We start from the raw sequence: 20,712 nt of genomic DNA on the forward strand, positions 1-20,712 counted from the left end.
AGGTTCTGTTTCAACAATTTTCACATAAATTGTCTAATGATACTTGTAATCTCTCGTTACTTATTATTATCTTTGTCCATGTTATTGTAGTCTCTGCATACAATTGTTTTTTAGGTTAGGTTATATGCATGTATAAAGTATTAATAGTTTTACATAAAACAATTACAAATGTTGATACATATTGGTTGGGAGTGGCATTTCATCTGTAAACAATGCAATGAGCTCTAAGATCTGCCAATAAAGGCCTCTTAACCATGGTAAGAGATTGCATAATTTCAGTGGCTGGACCAATAACACGGAACTCCATGCCTGAACAGCTAACCATGACAGAAGTCGAAGCCTTTAAAAAAAAGACCAAAAACATGGCCATTTCAGCAAGCCTTCAAGGTCCCGAATCATTGACCTAAATGACTTGCTGGACCTAGATGAGCTGAACATTTAACAGTACAGAATTCTTATAAGAGCAGTTTCACTCAGGTAATTTGTTTGTTTGCCCATTGTAACTTGTGGTTTTATGTATTTTTATATATGTTTAATTCTGTAAACCAAAAAACAAATCGGAAACCGATCCAGTTGGCTGTATTAGAGTGAAAACAATAGGAATCGGATGATCACACGAAGCCCTTTATTATGTGCCCGACTCTGGCCGAGTTTCGCTCGTAGAGCTGCCTCAGGGGCAATTCAATCGGCAGGATTTGAAAAAATGCCTGCTGGGCTGCTTTCACATGTCACACTGTTGCAAATTCGCGTAAAGATATATATTAGTTCCTGCGGAACGTATCCAACATCATTCTAATCAAACTAATCATTCTAATCAACATCATTCTAAACTAATCATTCTAATCATTCTAATCAACATCATTCTAATCAAACTAATCAAGCTAGATATTTCACTTGGATGCAGCTCCATCACTGCTCTCTACATTAAAGGTGGGGATGGAAGGGAAATAGAACCAAGAGCTAAGAGAAACAGATAAGTATGAGAGAAAATATGTGTGAAGCTTGCTGGGCAGACTAGATGGGCCATTTGGTCTTCTTCTGCCGTCATTTCTATGTTTCTATGTTTCTATGTTTCTATATTCTGCTACCAATGCTTCGTGTGATCATCCGATTCCTATTGTTTTCACTCTAATTCTGTAAACCACCACGATCTTCAGAGAGTATGGTAAATAAATTATTTTAAAATAAATACCCTTTCAAATTGTATTAAGCCTAGGGGATTCTCCATGAAATTAACAGGTAGCAAATTTTAAACAAATTTGGAGAAAATATTTTTTTCACTCAATGCACAATTAAACTGTGGGATTTGTTGCCATAGGTTGTCATCAAATCATCTAGCATAGCTGGATTTAAAAGGGGTTTGAACAAGTTCCTAGAGAAAAAGTCCATAAACAAATATTATCCAAATGGACTCAGGAAAGATGCCACTTACTTCTGGGAGTGAGCAACAAAGATCTACTATTTGGGATCTGCTAGGTACTTCCTAGTGACCTGGATTCACCAATGTCAAGAGACAGGATTCTGAGCTTGATGGATCTTTGGTCTGACCTAACATGACATATCTATGTTTTTGATTTCTTATATTTCAGCAAAAAGGATTATTTAACTACAAGCACTGGTCACCTACCTTCCATGAACAAGATTCTTCCTCAACAGGTAGTCTTGCTTGCACATCCAAAATTGTTGTCAAAGATAGTGTCAAATTTTCACTTAAAACAGGAAATTATGCTGATCATCTTTTTTCCTAAACCGTATATGCTGCCTGAAGATCTTAAAAGAGATTTGCCCTTCTATTTGAGTAGGACAATAGAAATCAGATCAGCCACACAACTCTTTGTCTCTTATGACTCAAATAGACCAGGAAGGCCTGTGATAGCTAATCTCTAACTGTAATTATATACGGGTCTATCCAGTAAAGTGCGGCTGCGTTTACCCCGCTCCTAACCCGCATTCTACTCACTTTCCGGCCGCGTTAGCCCTTCCTGCGATCCCGAATCCCCTTTAACCTACTCCTACCGCGTCCTAAAATCCCCGGGCAACCCCTTCCACACGCGGCATGTATATTGCATGCAAACGAGCGAATTAGCTATTCCCTAGCATCCCGTAACCCGCGCCCCGACTATCGCTATCTTTCCCTGCTGTTTTGTCGCGCGTTTAACCTGCTAACTTACCGCCTACCCTTACCCCTGCGGTAGAGGCAGGGGTAAGGGTAGGCGGCGAGCTTTCCCCCAGTCCCCGCTCACCTGCCCTGGCCGCGATCATGAGTGCCAGTCTCCGGGGCAGCCCCAGTCCTCTCCCCTCCTCCCGAAGCAAAAAAAAAAAAAGCAAAAAAAACGTAAAAGCAAAAAGTAAGTCGCTTCGCCGCTTCACACTGTCAGTGTCTCTTCTTCCCTCCTCACGTCTTGAGCGGCCAATTGCATGCACAGGGGCCGCTTTCCCCCGTGCAGGCGTCCATCTTCGCCGGGAGGCAGGTGAGCCACGATCCGTTCCTGCTGATGACCGGATGGCTGCAAAAAAAAGTAAGTCGCGCAGCGGGAGGCAGGAGAGGTCCGATGTCCGGAGGGAGCTACAAAAAGTAAGTTGCTTCGCCGCTTCACACTGTCAGTGTCTCTTCTTCCCTCCTCCCGAAGCAGGGCGCGAAAAGCAGCCTTACTCCGGGAGGAGGGAAGAAGAGACACTGACAGTGAAGCGGCGAAGCGACTTACTTTTTGCAGGCGTCCATCTTCGCGAGCAGCTGGAGGCAGGAGAGGTCATCCGATGTCCGGAGGGGGGTGCAAAAAGTAAGTCGCTTCCCCGCTTCGTACTGCCAGCCCCTTCTTCCCTCCTCCCGGAGCAAGGCTGCTTTTCGCGCCCTGCTTCGGGAGGAGGGGAAGGGGGACTGGCAGTCCCGACTTCCTGGTATCTGTCATTTCAAATGACATTTGAAATGACAGATACCAGCGTGGCGTGAAGCGTTAGGCCCGCGCACCCAGGATACTGTATAGGCGCTCTATCCAGTAAAATGGGTTGCGCGGGCCTAACGCTTCACGGACCCTTCTTAGACGCGGTTTACATTTGCATGAAATTATAGTTCAGGATCGAGCGGTAGGTGAGCTGCACTGTGCGTGCGGCAACCACGGGTGCGCCGGGCACTAACGCAGCTCTTCCTACCGCTCGGTACTGGATAGACCTGCAAATTTGCTATCAAAAAGGAGGCTTTTTTTCCTGGGCCATGTACATGCTCATCTGATGAGGGCAGTGGCTATTTCCAGAGTACACTACTAGATCGACCACCCTTAAAAAAAAATTTATAAGCAGTTGTATGGAATTTAATATTCACTATTGTATCATACTCCTATCCAGACAGTAAGTTCTGTCAATCAGTTCGCAAAAATCTATTTAAAACATTCGTGATTCAACTCCTCTCGCAATTACCCAAATGATTGGGTAATTGACTTGCAGAAGTAGGTGGAAGGGACATCACGACAACCCTTAACTTGGCAGTCTCCCATATGGGGGACTGTTCATCCTGCTGATCCATGGAGAAAACAAAGTTGCTTACCTATAACTGCTGTTCTCCATGAACAGCAGGATGAACAGTTCCACATCTCTCCCACCTCCCCATAGTTTAATCACCTCTTTTCTCTGCATGCCATTAGCTTTGACATAGACTGAAGAAGCTTCACAGATGGCTGCTTGATGCAGCTTTCTAGCCAATGAGCTGACACTCTCCATGTGAGGTGGCATGTGATGACATCACCCACGTGGGACTGTTGATCCTGCTATCTATAGAAAATATGTTACAGATAAGTAACTTTACTATATGTTCTGACAGAGATATACTTTTTAAACAAAAGGCTTGACTTTGTTGGGTAATCCAAATATATAAGCAGAATTAAAGACATTATCCTTTTAAAGCCCTAAATAATGTACTATACCTTTAATGACAGAGATAAGTGTAGCTGGTGGTCTGGACAATTCCATATCTTGAAGATAGTCTTTTTCTTGCTCATTTTCTGAAGGACTCTCAGATCTATGAGAAAAGCAGAATTAACGATTTTTAGACTGATAAACCTTACCATACATAAGCTTACAGTGTGTATGATTAGAAACAATTAGGTACTTTTTAAAAATCTTTCTGAATGTTATGCAAAACAGCTTTAGCATGATTATCTGTCACAGTGGAGAGCATCTTCCAATTGGTTATGGTCAATATTTTGATGCTTATCGATGTATCAAATTCCCAAGGTCACTAAGGAGTTGATTATTAAAAGGTTTGTCCAACTAATATTAAGGCCGATACAACAAAGTAAGCTCAGCAGAATACAGTTTTATCCACAGCTGTGTGCACATTTTTTGTGCACAAATGTCCCTCCTGATGCAACAGGGAGTTTTCTGCACAAAAAATGTGCACATAAAACTATGCATCTTGTCCTCGCATTGAAATCCCATGCACAGGAAACCATTAATCATTACCCTCCAATGCAGAGAAAGGTGCACTGGCTTAACTCTGGTTTTCTTAATGCTGGAAATTTTACTCCTGGCCAGAGGCGGAGTAGAGTTTCCAGCACTTATGTCAGTCTATGGGCAGAAGCTGAAGTTCCAACACTGGGACCTATAAACAGGATTTATGCATAGAACAGATGCTTTGCACACACAGAGCATGGTTTCTGTGCATAAATATGATTTATGTGCACACAAAATGTTTCTGCACTGAGTTTTTGTGTACATATTTTATGGAAACAAATCATGTTCCCTGTACGTACCAGGATCAGTCCAGACAGTAGGGTTATGTCTCCCTTCCAGCGCATTAAGAAACTATGCAATGAATTTCACCCACATCAGCTCCATTGGGTATTAGCTGGTTAAACTTCTGTCTCTAAAACTTTTATCTGGTCAGAGGTTCTCCCAGAATTTATCAGGGTTTATTATTACAAGAACAAAAACAGGAGAAAATCAGTGGAATAATATGACTCATTTCTCTGTCTTCCTCCCCTGCTGGGGTCATTTTTTTCTTTGGGGGGGGGGGGGAGAAAAGATGGGTCACTCTACCCTTATATCAACTAACGTAGACTAAACACTATCATCAAAAAGAATTGCCATCCTTGCAACTTATCACTGAGCTTTTTGACTGCCTCAGAGGAGGGGGGGGGGGGGGTGTTCAGATAAGCAACAAACTTGACCTCCATGGGGTGAACAATCTGATCAGGATCAGAGAAAGCGATGTATGGAAGAGAACCTTCAACACCAGAGATGGGACCATGATTATTTGGAGATGCCCTTTAGCTTGTGCAGTACTCCCGCTGTCTTCCAGTTCATGGTTAATGAAATTTTCCATGACCTTCTCCACTTCCATGTGATTGTGTATTTGGATGACATCCTTGTCTTCTCCAAGATTTTGAACCAACATAGACATGTGAAGCAAGTTCTTCAATGACTTTGAGCATTATCACTATGTGAAGTTAGAAAAAATGTATGTTTGAGCAGCAGAAGCTGCCATTCCTAGGATACATTTTCTCCTGAGATGGTCTCTGGAAGGACCCCAACAATTTGAAGGCTATCCTGGATTGGCCACAGCCTGTAGGCCTCAAGGCCCTATAGTGGTTCCTTGTATTCGCCAACTACTATCGACAGTTTGTTCACAGCTACTCCTCCCTGGCCACACCACTTACAGCCTTTACTAATAAGGGTGCTGATACCCGGAATTGTGAAGATGGGGCTGTCCATTCAACAGACTTAAGCAGGAGCTTTCCTGGAACCCCTGCCTGGACCCTGCCAAACCATTTGTGGTGGAGGTAGATGCCTTCAACCTCTGGGTAGGAGCTGTCCTCTTTCAGCACAACCACCAAGGAACCCTGGTGACTTGCTCCTACTTCTCCAAGAAGTTCTCTCCAGAGAAAGGAACTACACCATTGACCGAGTTTTTGGCCATCAAACTAACTATGAAACAATGGCTACACTTACTAAAGGGTGCCAGGCATCCCATGACCATCTACATGGACAAAAAGGGTTCAGTAGCTGAACCCTCTGTAAGCTCACTGGACCTTGTTTTTCAACAGATTTGACTTTGAGTTACGTTACTGCCCTTCAGAGAAAAACCAATGCCTTGTCTCATTCCTTTGACACTGAGTACTCTCTGGAGAGACCCCAGCACATCAACCCAGCAAGGATTCTGTTAGCAGCCACAGTGCCATAAGGATATCATTAATAAAATGTCACCATAATGCTTAAAGGGACATTGTAGTAGCCAAATTTTTTCAAAACTGCCAACATACAAGTTAGCCACATAAGGGCCATCGAAGCACCCATAGCTATCCCCTTTATCTTTTAGAAATTATCCGCAGAGCCTACAAAACAGCCCATTGGGTGAACCGTGACTTACTGTTACAATTCAATCAATGATTGCATGACTTGTAACCTATTTGTGTATTACCTTATTCATCACAAATTTTCCATATCCAGCAGAGCATACGGCATTAGCTGGTTTTGAAACTGCAGTCTATTTTTGATTGCTCATCTGTTTTTGTATTATGCAGAGGTTACAACAGATTTTGTTTTGCATTTAGAGTTCCGTGAGGTTTCTCAACAAAAAGTAGTTAATCCTGAGTATGGTCACTTTGCATGCGGCCACTGTTTTGTTTGCAATCAGTCATTTGCGGGTAGATCATTTCCTCTTGAATGTCTGGATAAATATGTACATGCCTGCACTTCGAGTGGAACAAGTGGCATAGAATATCCTATTTAGTGTCCTTATAATATATATTGGTAAAACCAAGAGGACATTACGAGTAAGAATTAAAGAATATCAGAGTGCCATTTCAAGATTGGTCGTTCCCTTTGTCCAGGACTGTTTACAGGCACATCGTGTTTTTGAAGACATTGTTTTCTGTATTAAGTAAACCTGGGCAGAAAACCAGAGGGAACAATTTTGATCTTTTACTTTGCATTTAGAACAAAAATTAATGCACAGACTTGATAGTGTAAAATCACATGGTTTGAATAAAGAGATTAAGTGGTCTGTGTATTTTGTGGTTATAGCAGTATTGAAAGGAATCTGAAGGAATGTTTTCTATTGGTTCTTTTTGATTCTTGATTTGGATTAGATGATGGTGCATCTATTTAAATAAGAGGAATCTCCCTCATTATTTTTAAGTGTGCCACCATTTTATTGAACACTGGAAGAATAGGTGCCGTTTCAGAGGGATTTATCAATATTCTGTCAAGACTTTATTTTAAACATGGATTTTTGTTTTTATTTTAGAGATATTTAATGGACCCCCGATGAAGACAATAAGCTTAATAAAACATTGGCCATGTCAGGTTTATTTATTTTTTATTTAAGAACTTTTATCATCCACATAAGCCAAAGTGCTAGGCGGACTATAAGTTTACTTGAGTGGGAGCTCTAATTTCTAAATTCACATAGATACTGGAGAATTTGAATTTTAAGGTACATCCACCTTCTTGGATAATCACTTTTATTAAGAAAAAGCAAATTGGGCTGGTAAACGATTAAACTTAATGTACTGCCTTACGACTTAGTCTGAAGCTCATAATGATCAAGAGATTATCTTTAACAGTACAATCTCTGAGAATTGCACCACTGAAGCTTCAAAAGTAGCTTTTTCATGGCATATTTAAGTAGCCTTTGAAAATAGGGTAAAGTTCAGTTTTTTGGGGCACTGTTATCTGTTAGAGTATAAGAAGAGACTGTTGAAATTAGGTTTCTTACCAAATGGAAAAAGTTTTGCAAGGTCAGAATTGCTCTGATAGGAAGGAAGAGGAGATGTGCAGCTGTAGAAACCCTCCAACTCAGGTTTTTTCCAGACTTGAGTGGGGGTAAATATATTTTGTGTTTGAAGGTTCCTGTAGAAGAAAATAGGTGCATATGTATTTGAGTTAATCAAGGTGTGCTAATAAAGCCTTTATCGTGGTTCTTCCTCCTGCTGCCTGTTATCTGTGATTTCCACATACTATACCATCCAAAAGGCAAAATGTCTTTATTTCCAGGCTTCTTCATACCACACAAACAGAAATCTGACCAGAGCGAATTGAGCCCTTTTTGAATCACAGGGTGTTTGCAAGCCATTTGGCTTTGAAAGAATAAGATGTTGAAGCATAGGCAGGGAAATTCAACTTGACTGGTTAATTGATTAGTATGATCTCTGGCTCTTACCTTATGACACTGAGCATACTCACCTTGGTCTATTATATTTGGGGGCAGGATTCTGGATGCCAACTTGCACAACACCATTATTGGGCACTCTCCCTCCAAACCAGACACAGAGTTCCCACAGAATACGAGTTTCCGTGTGCGGCATATAAAGCAGTGGCTCTGCTTTGCTCTTGCAATATATGGCATTGATTGAGTGGCGGTCTGTCAGCATGGCCAGTTGAGGATCAAATGGCCCTAAAATATCTTGAAAAGTGCTGCATGCTTTGTGCCCTCTCAAGGCTATTGCCAGGATAGGTGGTAAAGCTTTCCCTTCCTCTGCAGAGTAGAAAGAAGGCAGGTTTTCTGTATAAGAATTACATGAAGAGAAGTGTGATTTAAAAAGGTAATTTCAACAAAAAATAAATTCTGAGAAAAATCTCATTTTGATTTATAAAACATCTCTAAGCCAGGAACTCCCTCTTTCCGCTGTGTATCTAAAAGGCTTGTTCTAATCATTTATTCTACTCTGCTTTGATTTATCTCTAGATACTTTACTGAGAGGCCTATTTACTGAACTGCATTAGTGATAATGAAAACCATAAGACATGTTAAAATGGCATTAATGAGCATTAAAAACATCAACATGATTTAGTAAATACTGTTTTTCACTATCTATGATAGAATTTCAATTTATAACCTGCTTTTACAGTATACAGTAGTGCTCAACCTAACAATTTCAAAACATTACATAATTGAAAAAATACATAAGTACAATAACCAATATTAATTGCTTCAATAAATATTTCTCAAAGTCCCCACTAATATCTATAATATTAATATATAAATAAGAATCACCCAACCCCAACATGTATGTGGCATTAACATAGATTTCTATGCTAAAATGAAAATAAACTTATTAATATCCAAAAGCATGTTAATAAACCTAGTGGTATGTTAATACAACTTGCATAAACCGAATTAATGTTGTTGATAAGCGAAAGTTAATGCTAGCTTGGGAGATATATTTAACTTTCTCAGCACTGGTCACAAAAAGTAAAAAGGCAACTAACCCAAAGTTTGGCTCCTCTACCTCTGGCAAAGCTAAAGCAGTTCCCACACACACATGTGCGCATACACAAACATACTACACATCACAACCTCCCTGCAATTCTTATCCCGCACAATGCTCCTCCCTTGATGGCTCTGCCTCCACCCAACCATCACAAAAACTATACCCCCACTTTTATAACACCTCCAATGCCCTCGTCCTGCTGGCCTTGACTACTCCTCCTTATCCTAAGGAGCCATAATGGGACAGGAACAATCCCCAGTCACTCCTGCCTCAGTCCCGTAATTCAAAATGGTGCAACCTGACAGGAAAATTGTTTCTTACCTGCTAATTTTCGTTCCTGTAGTACCACGGATCAGTCCAGACCATGGGTTGAGCCTCCTGTCCAGCAGATGGAGACAGACTAAAACTGAAAGGGTATCCCATATCAGGACAAAGCCTACCCTGCATCCTTTCAGTATAAAGTATGTTCAAAGCAGATATAACTCCCCAAAGATCAATCAAGTTAATAACAAGAAAACTGAAAAATTGAACCAGAGAAGAATTCTGTATGAACAACGCTCTTGCATAAAAAGTAATTCCCATTGTCATCTGATAGATGCTTCCAGTAAGGACAAATCCAGATATCTTGAAAACATGTAAAGAAGAGAAACTTAGAGCGGACAAAAACAGATCTAGCACAGGAAGGTGTCTGGACTGATCCGTTGTACTACAGGAATGAAAATTAGCAGGTAAGAACCAATTTTCCTTTCCCTGTAGGTACCCGGATCAGTCCAGACCGTGGGATGAACCAAAGCTTCACTAAACAGGGTGGAACCGAGACAGTCCAGCTCGAAGCACCTGCCAACTGAAGGAACCAAATACTGGCGCCTGGACATCTAGGCGGTAATGACGAGCAAAAGTATGCAGGGATTTCCAAGTAGCTGCCCTGCATATTTCCTGCAGAGAGACCGACTGACTCTCTGCCCAAGAAGTGGCTTGAGAATGTAAGGAGTGGGCCTTTAGGCCTTCCAGACAGGTCGGCCCTACAGATGTAGGCCGACGCAATAGCTTCCTTTAGCCACCAGGCAATAGTGGTCTTGGATGCCTTATTCGGGCCACTCCACAGGACAAACAGATGATCCGAGATCTGGAATTCATTCGTCACCTGGCGATAACGGAGCAAAACCAGTTTCACATCCAGGCGGCGTAGATCACCTTCCGATGCCCACGCAATGACTTCAGAAGAAAAAGCCAGATGTTCTACTGATTGACATGAAAGGAAGACACGACCTTTGGCAAAAAAGAGGGGACTGTCCTAAGAGACACTCCTGAATCTGAAAAATGTAGGAAAGGTTCCCTGCATGACAAAGTTTGAAGCTCCGAAACTCGTCTGGCCGAACAAATGGAGACCAGGAACACAGTCTTAAGGGTCAGATCTTTAAGTGTAGCCCTCCGTAGAGGGAGCTTCACAGAGAACCCGAAGGACCAAGTTAAGAGTCCACGAGGGACAAATAGCCCGTACCGGCAGTTTCAGATGTTTGGCCCCTTTGAGGAAGTGAACGACATCCAGATGAGCCGCCAGAGTAACCATCAATGTTGCCGAGGAGGGAGCCGAGGGCGGAGACCTGCACCCTTAAGGAACTGACAGACAATCCTTTGGAGAGACCATTCTGTAAGAAAGAAAGGACCTGAGAAACTGAAGCTTTACAGGCAGACACTCCCGAAGTGGCACACGCATTCTCAAACACCTTCCAGACCCGGACATAAGCGAGAGAGGTAGCCCGCTTCCGGGCTCTCGAGCGTGGATATAACCTCTTCCTTATATCCCTTCTTTCTCAATCCCCACTGTTCAAAAGTCAGGCCACTAGACAAAAGCGATCCACCTATCGAAAATTACGGGACCCTGCCGAAGGAGGTGGGGTAGGTGACTGAGGCGGAGAGGGCCGTCCATCACTAGGTTTACCAGATCTGTGAACCACAGTCTGCGAGGCCACTCTGGAGCCACTAGAATGACGGGACCCTGATGGAGCTCGATTCTTCGGATCACTTTGCCCACCAGTGGCCAAGGAGGGAACACGTAGAGGAGAGCATCTCGAGGCCAGGGGAAGACCAGTGCATCCACTCCTTCTGCGCAATGTTCCCTTCTGCAGCTGAAGAACTGAGGCGCCTTCGCATTGTGGCCATCAGATCCAGGTGCGGGGGACCCCACCTGCGGACAATCAGATTTATCACCTCTTCTGACAACTCCCACTCTCCGGGATCTAATGACTGACGACTGAGGAAATCGGCTTGAACATTCTCTTTCCCTGCAATATGGGACGCTGCCAAGCGCTCTAGGTGAAGCTCCGCCCAAGCGAAGAGCTTGCTGGCTTCCAGAACTACCAGGCGACTCCTGGTGCCTCCCTGTCAATTGATGTAGGCCACTGTTGTGGAGTTGTCTGAGAGGATCCGTACCACCTTGCGATGGAGCAGGGGGAGAAAAACCTTGAGAGCCAGGCGCACCGCTCGAGCTTCCAATCGGTTGATGTGCCAGTGAGACTGGATGAAGACCAGTAGCCTTGAGTAGACTGGGTCTGGCACATAGCTCCCCAGCCGAAGAGACTGGCATCCATTGTGGCAATGATCCACTGCGGTGTCTGAAGGGACACCCCCTTCCGCAGGTGGGCAGGTGAGAACCACCACTGCAGCTCGACAATGCACCACTGTAGCTCGGCGACGATAGCCTCGGACAGCGGGAGAAGCATCTGAAACTAGGGATGTGAATCGTTTTTTGACGATTTAAAATATTGTCCGATATATTTTAAATAGTCAAAAATCGTTAGAAGCGCGATACAATAGGAATTCCCCCGATTTATCGTCAAAAATCGTAAATCGGGGGAAGGGGGAGGGGAAGGGGGAGGGCGGAAAAACCGGCACACTAAAACAACCCTAAAACCCACCCCGGGCGCTACCTTTGCCCTGTCATATGACAGGGCAAAGGTAGCGCCGGCGCCATTTTGTTTTTTGTCCCCCGACGTCAGGAGTGTAGGAGATCGCTCCCGGACCCCCGCTGGACCCCCAGGGACTTTTGGCCAGCTTGGGGGGGCCTCCTGACCCCCACAAGACTTGCCAAAAGTTCAGCGGGTGTCCGGCAAAACGATTCGAGTGCAGGAGGTCGCTCCCGGACCCCCGCTGGACTTTTGGCAAGTCTTGTGGGGGTCAGGAGGCCCCCCCAAGCTGGCCAAAAGTCCCTGGGGGTCCAGCGGAGGTCCGGGAGCGATCTCCTACGCTCCTGACGTCGGGGGACAAAAAACAAAATGGCGCCAGCGCTACCTTTGCCCTGTCATATGACAGGGCAAAGGTAGCGCCGGCGCCATTTCTACAACGCACCGCAGGCCCGAGAGTAAAAGATCACACCGGGACCCCCGCTCTGGACCCCAGGTAATTTAAGGCATTTTGGGGGGGTTCGGGAGGGTGGGGGATTTATTTTAAAGGGTCGGGGTGGGTTTTAGGGATGTTTTAGTGTGCCGGTTTTCCCGCCCTCCCCCGATTTACGATTTACACGATATTTACAAAAACAAAACCGCGACGATCCGATTCCCTACCCCCCCCCAGCCAAAATCGATCGTTAAGACGATCGATCACACGATTCACATCTCTATCTGAAACTGCTCCGACACCAGCTTCCAGTGGGACAGCAAAGTGTTCTGTAACAGACACTTATGCACAAAAGCCCAAGGAACCAGATCGATAGTGGAGGCCATGGAGCCCAAAACATGAAGATAGTCCCAGGCTGTGGGCAGCTCGACAGAGAGAAACAAGTGCACTTGGTTCCTGAGTTTGAGCACCCTCGAATCTGGGAGGAAGACTTTGCCGACTCGAGTGTCGAACTGCGCTCCCAAGAATTCCAGGGTCTGGGAAGGCTGAAGCTTGCTCTTGAGAAAGTTGATGATCCACCCCAGGGAGGTCAGAACAGTCAGGACCCTGTTGGCCGCCATCTCACAAAGAGCCTCTGATTTGGCCCAGATGAGCCAATTGTCTGGGAAGGGATGTACCAGCACTCCGTCTTGACGAAGGGCGGCCGCCACAACCACCATTACCTTGGTGAACTTGCGTGGCGCTGTGGCTAGACCGAATGGGAGCGCTCGAAACTGGAAATGTTGGCCCAGTATCTCGAACTGAAGGTATCGCTGATGGTCGTAGCGAATCGGAATGTGCAAGTAGGCCTCCGTCAGGTTGAGCGATGCCAGGAATTCCCCTGAACGAACCACTGCTATTATGGCCCTCAGGGTTTCCATTAAAAAATGGGGATCCTTGAGAGCTCTGACACGCTTGAGGTCCAAGATTGGAGCCCTCCTTTTTGGGGACCACGAAGTAGATGGAATATTGGCCGGATCCTTGTTCCTGAACTGGAACAATGGCACCCAGTTCCAGTAGTCTGCTCAGGGTCTGGTCGACTGCAGGTTTCTTCTGACTTGGGAGCTTAGGTGAAGGTCCGGGAGATCTCGAGCAAATTCTAACACGTAGCCTTTTTCTATTACCTCTAGGACCCACTGGTCCGTTGTTATCTTGGCCCATTCCTCAAGAAACAGGGACAGTCGTCCACCTAAGTTTAGAGCGGAGGAATGAGCCGGCCATATTTCATTGAGAGGAGGACTTTGCAGCCGAGTGTTGTTGGCTATTATCCCAGAAAGGTTGCTGTCCATGAAAGGAATGAGACCAGGATTGGGATCTGGAAGCATTGCCTCTCGGAAAGGAACCCTGTGCTCTGGTGTTATACCTACATTGACCTCTGAGGCGAGAGGGAAAGAACTCCCTAGACTGTTTCGGATGGTCCTCCAGCGGTTTGTGAACTTTATTCTCTCCCAGAGATTTAATAAGCTGCTCTAGGTCCTCCCCAATAAGCAACTGACCCTTGAAGGGGAGAGTGCCTAACTGCGCCTTAGAAGAAGAATCAGCATACCAATCTCTCAGCCAAAGGAGACGCCTGGCCGAGACTGTGGAGACCATGGCTCTGGCTTGCACCCGGAGGAGATCGTAGAGGGCATCAGCCCCATACGCAATTGCGCCTTTCAGCCGGTTAGCCTGCTCCGCCTCTGCAGACGGGAGTTCCTGGGTGCTAAGTAATTTCTGAACCCACCTAAGGCTTGCCCGCTGTATGATTAAGCAAATTCAAGCAGTCCTCGGGGAGAGGGTAGAGCTTATCCATAGCCCTACCCACTCGGAGACCTCCCTCCGGGGACTCCCATTCCTGGAGAAGCATCAGCTTGTGCATGGGATGGAACATACGTGGAAGAGCCCTAAGTCCCATCAGGACCGGGTCCACATTTGGAGGCATTGCAGCCGTGATAGTATCCTCAGGGGGCACCTCGATTCCCAGCTCCTGCAAGACGAAGGGAATGAGAGGTTCCAGCTCCTCCCTCTGAAATATGCGAAGTATCCGAGGATCATCCCCCTCCAAGGGGCGGCCAGGAGTAGTGGGTCAGAATACGGATCTGGGTCAGGGACTGGCATCGGCTGCAAGAGGTCCGGAGGAGGTGGGACCCCCGGGACCACCCACACCCTGATGGAGCCCTGCCTTTCCAGCTCTTTCAGAGGTTGCAGAGGGGAAAAATGCGGGGTCTTAGAGGGTGGGGGCCCAAGGAAGGATCCTCCTCCTCCTGCAGACTGGCCAAATAAGATTTGTGCATGAGAAGCAAAACCTCTGTGGAAAAACGAGTCTTTACCTGCCCTGGGGGGGGGGGGGGGCAGACACATCCTCTAGAGTATGAGGGGGACTCAAATCTGGTGGAAAATGCATAGAATCTGGCTCACCACCTCCCTGCAGTCCTGTTTCAGCATCAGAAAAGTTTTTTCCAAAATGGCCATGGTTTGTCGGGCCGGGAACGGCCTGGCCTCATGGCGAGCAGCACATCCCTGGGTCACCGTAGTCGGGGATGCAAAGGAGGGGCCCTCCCCACCCAGCAGGCACCCAGAGCAGAGACCGGTGCGAGAGAGCCTCTTGGCAGACTCCCCGCACGCCCCACAGACATTAGACCGCAGCATCAGCAAGAGAAAAAAAAAGCACTGTGAGGGAGAAAAACAGCTGAGTTGAAATCAGCTGAGCCAGCCAAACAGCAGAGGCAGAGAATGAACCTGCAGGCTGCCGGAGCTGTCCATGGTTCTCAAAGTAAGAAAAAAATTGAAAACCAAATATCTCCCCCCCTTTTTTTTAAACATAGCAGAGGGGGATTAACTAAATGGACAGCTAGCCAAGGGGGAGTGACTGGACCACCAGGATCACCTCGGAGGTCACCGGGAAAGGAAGCCTAGGCTGAATATTTCAAGGGGCAAAGCCCCCCTAGGCCCCTAGCAGAGCGAGGAGACAAAACTGTCTCCTAGAAAATACAGAAATCCCTTAATTACTATTATTATTTTTTTTTTTTTTTAATTATACAGAGTTAATACTTGCTTGATCCACAAGAGAGAAAAAAATAAGATTCCCACAGGAACAAGATAAGGAGCTAAGAAGGGGAACCGCAGGTTCAGCTGCCTGCATCTGCTGGAGACAGACGAATACTGAAGGGATGCAGGGTAGGCTCTGTCCTGATATGGGATAATATGAGAAAATTAGCTGGTATGTACCTACTTGCTTGCTCCATTTATCTTCTCAGATTTTATTAAAAATGCTATCAATCAGTGACTTTCATCTTCAGACCTATGGCTTTTTCAGTAGCTGTACCATCTTTGTGGAATACCTTTATCTTTCACCCCAGAGGATCTAACTGGCAAAATCCTTTTAAAACTGACCACAAGGAAGGCAAGGGTAGAAGGGCTTTTTGAAACCCTTTACCTACATACCGGACAAGAGTGCATATACTTTTTAGAGATGTGAACCGGTATCTGTTCGGATTCTGGTTCCGATTCACATCGTGAAATTTTTATCTTGCAGTTCGATCGGGTTTTTTTTGGGTTTTTTTTTTTATCGGCTGCGCCTGAGTCTATAACCAAAAAATACAGCCGACTCTTTAAAATGAGTTTGTTAGTATCCCCCCACCCTCCGGACCCCCCCCCCCCCCCCCCAAATTTTTTTTTTAAATACCTGGTGGTCCAGCGGGGGTCCCGGGAGCATTCTCCCGCGCTCGGGCCGTCAGCTGCCAGTAAACAAAATGGCACCAATGGCCCTTTGCCCTTAGCATGTGACAGGGTATCCGTGCCATTGGCCGGTCCCTGTCACATGGTAGGAGCAATGGACGGCCGGCGCCATCTTTAAAAATGGCGCGAGCCATCCAGTGCACCTACCATGTGACAGGGGCCGACCAATGGTACCGATAGCCCCTGTTACATGATAAGAGCAAAGGGCCATCGGCACCATTTTGATTAGTGGCAGCCGACAGCCCGAGCGCGGGAGAATGCTCCCGGGACCCCCGCTGGACCACCAGGTATTTAAAAATGTTTTTGGGGGGGTCCAGAGGATGGGGGGATACTAACAAACTCAGGTTGTGTCCTTTCTTCCCGCCCTCCCCCCCCATAACGATAAGAAAACCCACTAAATAAATCGTGGGGTTTCCTATTGCTATCGGGGACCCCCCGATATCTGACGATATTGAAAATATCGGACGATATTTTCAATCGTCAGATAAACGATTCACATCCCTAATACTTTTATCTTCCTCTTGTGGAGACAAGGGCAGGTTTATGTTAGAGGACACTACAATGCACATACGTTTTGCATTTCCAAATACACATGATGTTTTTGCAGGGAAAAATATTTACAGAAAAAGCAGATGCACATTTCTACAGATAGTTTCCTTGGGCAGTTTTCAAAGAGAAAGTATACAGAATTGGTGCAAAATCTGCAAATACAAGTACCCAGAGACCTTTTTCACCTGACCACAGTTTTGAAAATGGCTTCCTTTATCTCCCATTGTTTTAAGTACCCATTTAGAATGTAAGCTCTTTTGGACAGGGACTTGTAACTGTATTTAATTTGTTGTAATGCCTCTCTTGGTTAGGGAGCTATATAAATTCCTAAAGAAGGAAAATGTGCTGCCTCTGGACTTTATGAATGCTCCTAAATGGTAAAGGGGGTGGGGGGAAAGATGATTATTACTAGTTTCATTTGGATGACCTAAGGCAGATGGATAAAGTGACTTGCCTTAAGTCACACATTCAGCAACAAAAGAAATTTAAACTTGAACCCCAAATGCTCTCCTGACTCACAGTTTCATCTTTTAAATAGTGGTCTACACCTTTCCTCATCATTCAATCTTAAATCCTCTACAGTAGAGGGAAAGTAAGAAGATTAGGAGAAAATGGGCTGAAGTCAATGTGATGCACTGGTATTTTGAGTCCCTATTAGCACAAGCTTCTTCTTATGCTACTCTTCTTGGCTACAACTGTTGATCCTTCCATGGAAGAGTTGCCCATATTGATTGTGATGTGGTTATGTGAGGTTAGGGCAATGCTGCAAGGGCTAGTTTGTAACACACAAACACATCACAAACAATACCCAGAAATCTGACATCCAGTTTAGTCTTTCACCCTAGAGCCTGCAGTTCTGGCATTACCCATATACAACACATTATCCAGTTCTTTCAATTGATCTTTGTGCCACATCACCAAATCACTTACAAGGCAGACATTAATTTTATTTTATTTGCAGTTTGTCAGTCACTGCTAAAATAAGGACTACAAAGGCCTTTAAGTTATTATTGTTCCACCTGTCATTGTGAACAAGTATGCCAGGACTGCACCTATTTCTGTAAGAGCCTGCCATATAGATGCTCCCACCAAGAGTAAGAAGACATTCTACCTGAACAGAGCTCTGCATCCTCTTCAGGGTATTTGTGACATCACTTGTTGTTCAGGGATATCTGGCTCTTGCATGAATTTTCCAGATCTAATGTAGATTTATAAGTTTCTTACCTGTACTAGAAAGCAAAGTGCTGAAAGTAGGGTAGAGCAATCGAAGTCCACATATATCTAAACTAGAGCTGAGAATCAACTGTAACATGTGATGAAAAGCCACAGGATTGCTGAAAAGCGTTTGAAACACCACCGACATGGCAACCTGCACAGGAAGGAAAGCAATATGGTGGTGCCGGTGGGGAGAGAAATAATCATTTATGCAAGGCCTTTTTCTCCACTATCATTTTCCAACCAGCAGTAAAATTCTACATACATAGAAACATAGAAATGACGGCAGAAGAAGACCAAATGGCCCATCCAGTCTGCCCAGCAGACATCTTCTTTTTATTCTAAGATTCTGCAACCACACACCTGTTGCAGTTCTGTTGCTTTCAGTTGTTCAACATGTACAGCATTCACTCTTTCCTTTCCTTCCATTTAGCTTCTCAATCTTTTCAGACTACTGTAATAATGTTCTTCTAGTCAGGCAACCACTTACATCTCTTAACCTTCTACAGCTACCTAATTCACTTCACATCTTTTTCTTCTGTTTTGTTTACTACAAGCTAGTCATTAGCCCCAGTGCAGTCTCATGCTCAGTATAATCCTATCATACCTTTAAACAATAATGGTTGTCTAAAATCTGTCTCTGTTTGTCTGATTTCTATCCACTTTTGGTGTGATATGTTAAGTGTGTCAATTGTGGTTGTCACATTACTATATTGACTGCTTTTTATTATGCCAAAAAAGTTTGTAAAGAATTTCGAAAAATAATACTGTTGGTGCCCAATTGCATCTTCTCCTCACACATCTGGCCCCTTGCACACACTTTTGATATACTTTTAGTCCCACATGTTTAGAACAAAGCCCTCATTCATCTTAACAGCAATCCTTCCCATATTTAAATTTCTGCTATCCTTTCATTGATTCTGTATGTTATGGAACAATGGTATATAAAATGTCTAAATACATAAATAGAAGGTTACATTTTGTTTGCTTTTGATGCTCGGAATCTAATATCATTGCTGATATTCTGCTGGCACCAGTTCTATGTGCAGCTCTTAACTACATATTTGATCACCTTATATCTTTTCTGATCTATTAGCATCAACTCCTGAATGTGCTATCTGATATTAAGCCAAAGGACTGATCTTCTCCAAACAATTCTGATCTTCTGCCAGCACCAGAAATTCTAAAGCTTCTGCAGTGAAGTAATTTTTAATTACTGTATTGACTCTTTACCTCCATCTCAGTATCTGCACTGTCCCCAAGATCAGTGCCAAAGGGGGAGTACTTCTCATCTGTCTCCACCGTCTGCCAGTAGAACCCACAGGGCAACTCAAAGGCTTTCTCCACTGCCTACAAAAATGCACAAAACCAACAGTTCAGTTACTACTTCCCCGAAGACAGAAATCCTTCAGAGAATTACTCTGTCTGGGTGTTTACCCTTCGTACAGTTTTAAAGCCATGATTTAAATAAGAGAGAATAACATGGCACCACAAAACCTGATCCTTCCAAATTCTTGCATACAATAACATTATTGTTTGTATAAATGTATCAAAACCAAACTATGTCTTCAGTTCTGAGAATGTCTATTCTATTTGGTAACATTATGAAAAATTATCTTCACATGAAAATGTTAGAGATACATAACATGACATAAGAAAAATGCAAAAAAGAGTAATTGCAAAATGAATCAAGAATCTCCAAGTCTAAATGATTTGTAGCTGTTTTAAGTCTACTAAGGTAAAGTGATTGTAGAGGAAAAATTAATGGGGGACACAAACTACAAGTTGAAACATCAGTCATCACAAACTTTACAGGAACTCAGCATTTAGGTAAGATATAAGGTGTCAGCAAGCCTGTCGTGTGTCTTGCAAAGCAAGGACCACCCAGTCAATTCGACCATTCACTTTACCAAATAAGTGACGACACTATTTTAAAAGAATTTTTTAAATGCATATTAAAAAGCAAGAAATGAATAACAGTCCTAACTCCTGGATTTAAAAAAAAGCCCAACATGGCCAGTATTTTGCTGCCACTGCTTCTTCAGAGGCCAAACCAATAGTGTAGACTTATTTTTCAGATGATTTGGCCCCTGAAGAAGCAGTGGCTGCAAAATACTGGCCATGTTGGGCTTTTTTAAATCCAGGCGTTAGGACTGTTATTCATTTCTTGCTTTTTAATATGCATTTAAAACATTTATTTTTAAAAAGTGTCTTCACTTATTTGGCAAGGTGAATGATCAAACAATCGTTGATGTTTGAACTATACTTGACTCTCCATTTTGCTTCTGCAGTTAGTTATTAGTCATACATCAGGACATATAAAAGAAATGCTTATAAGCCTACTTCTTAAGTAACTATTATCATTGGCAAAGGACCTTTCAGAATGTTTGACAGCACGCGCACACAAAAACAAACTGGGCTTAAACAGTTGCAAATGTTGGTGTCGGAGTTTATTATACCAATAATTTATACATCAATTTTTAACTGCCATAAGATATGACAGACTGTGCATTATACTGTAATTTAATCACAGTAGAAAAGTAAGAGTGACATTTCTGTGACTGAACGTTCCTATTAGAGAATATCCAGTCAACATTCTCTCTGTAAATCTCATGAGTTGCTTCTGCTCAGAATCTGATACAGCAATGGG

General features: G+C 44.1%; 1 protein-coding gene across 3 annotated transcripts in view; it reads right to left on the reverse strand.

Moving 5' to 3' along the window:
* C14H16orf71 (chromosome 14 C16orf71 homolog) overlaps positions 1–20,712 on the reverse strand; it is a 386,375-nt gene that overhangs the window by 239,284 nt on the left and 126,379 nt on the right. For all 3 annotated transcript variants that reach the window (XM_029576717.1, XM_029576716.1, XM_029576718.1), the window contains exons 13-16: positions 19,296–19,412; positions 18,072–18,216; positions 8,179–8,497; positions 3,918–4,012 (exon numbers count right to left, since the gene is read on the reverse strand). In XM_029576717.1, the coding sequence (XP_029432577.1) occupies positions 3,918–4,012; positions 8,179–8,497; positions 18,072–18,216; positions 19,296–19,412 (676 nt within the window). The remainder of the gene's footprint in view (positions 1–3,917; positions 4,013–8,178; positions 8,498–18,071; positions 18,217–19,295; positions 19,413–20,712) is intronic.

Source organism: Rhinatrema bivittatum, chromosome 14 (assembly GCF_901001135.1).
Source record: "Rhinatrema bivittatum chromosome 14, aRhiBiv1.1, whole genome shotgun sequence".
In the NCBI taxonomy this organism is placed as follows: domain Eukaryota; kingdom Metazoa; phylum Chordata; class Amphibia; order Gymnophiona; family Rhinatrematidae; genus Rhinatrema; species Rhinatrema bivittatum.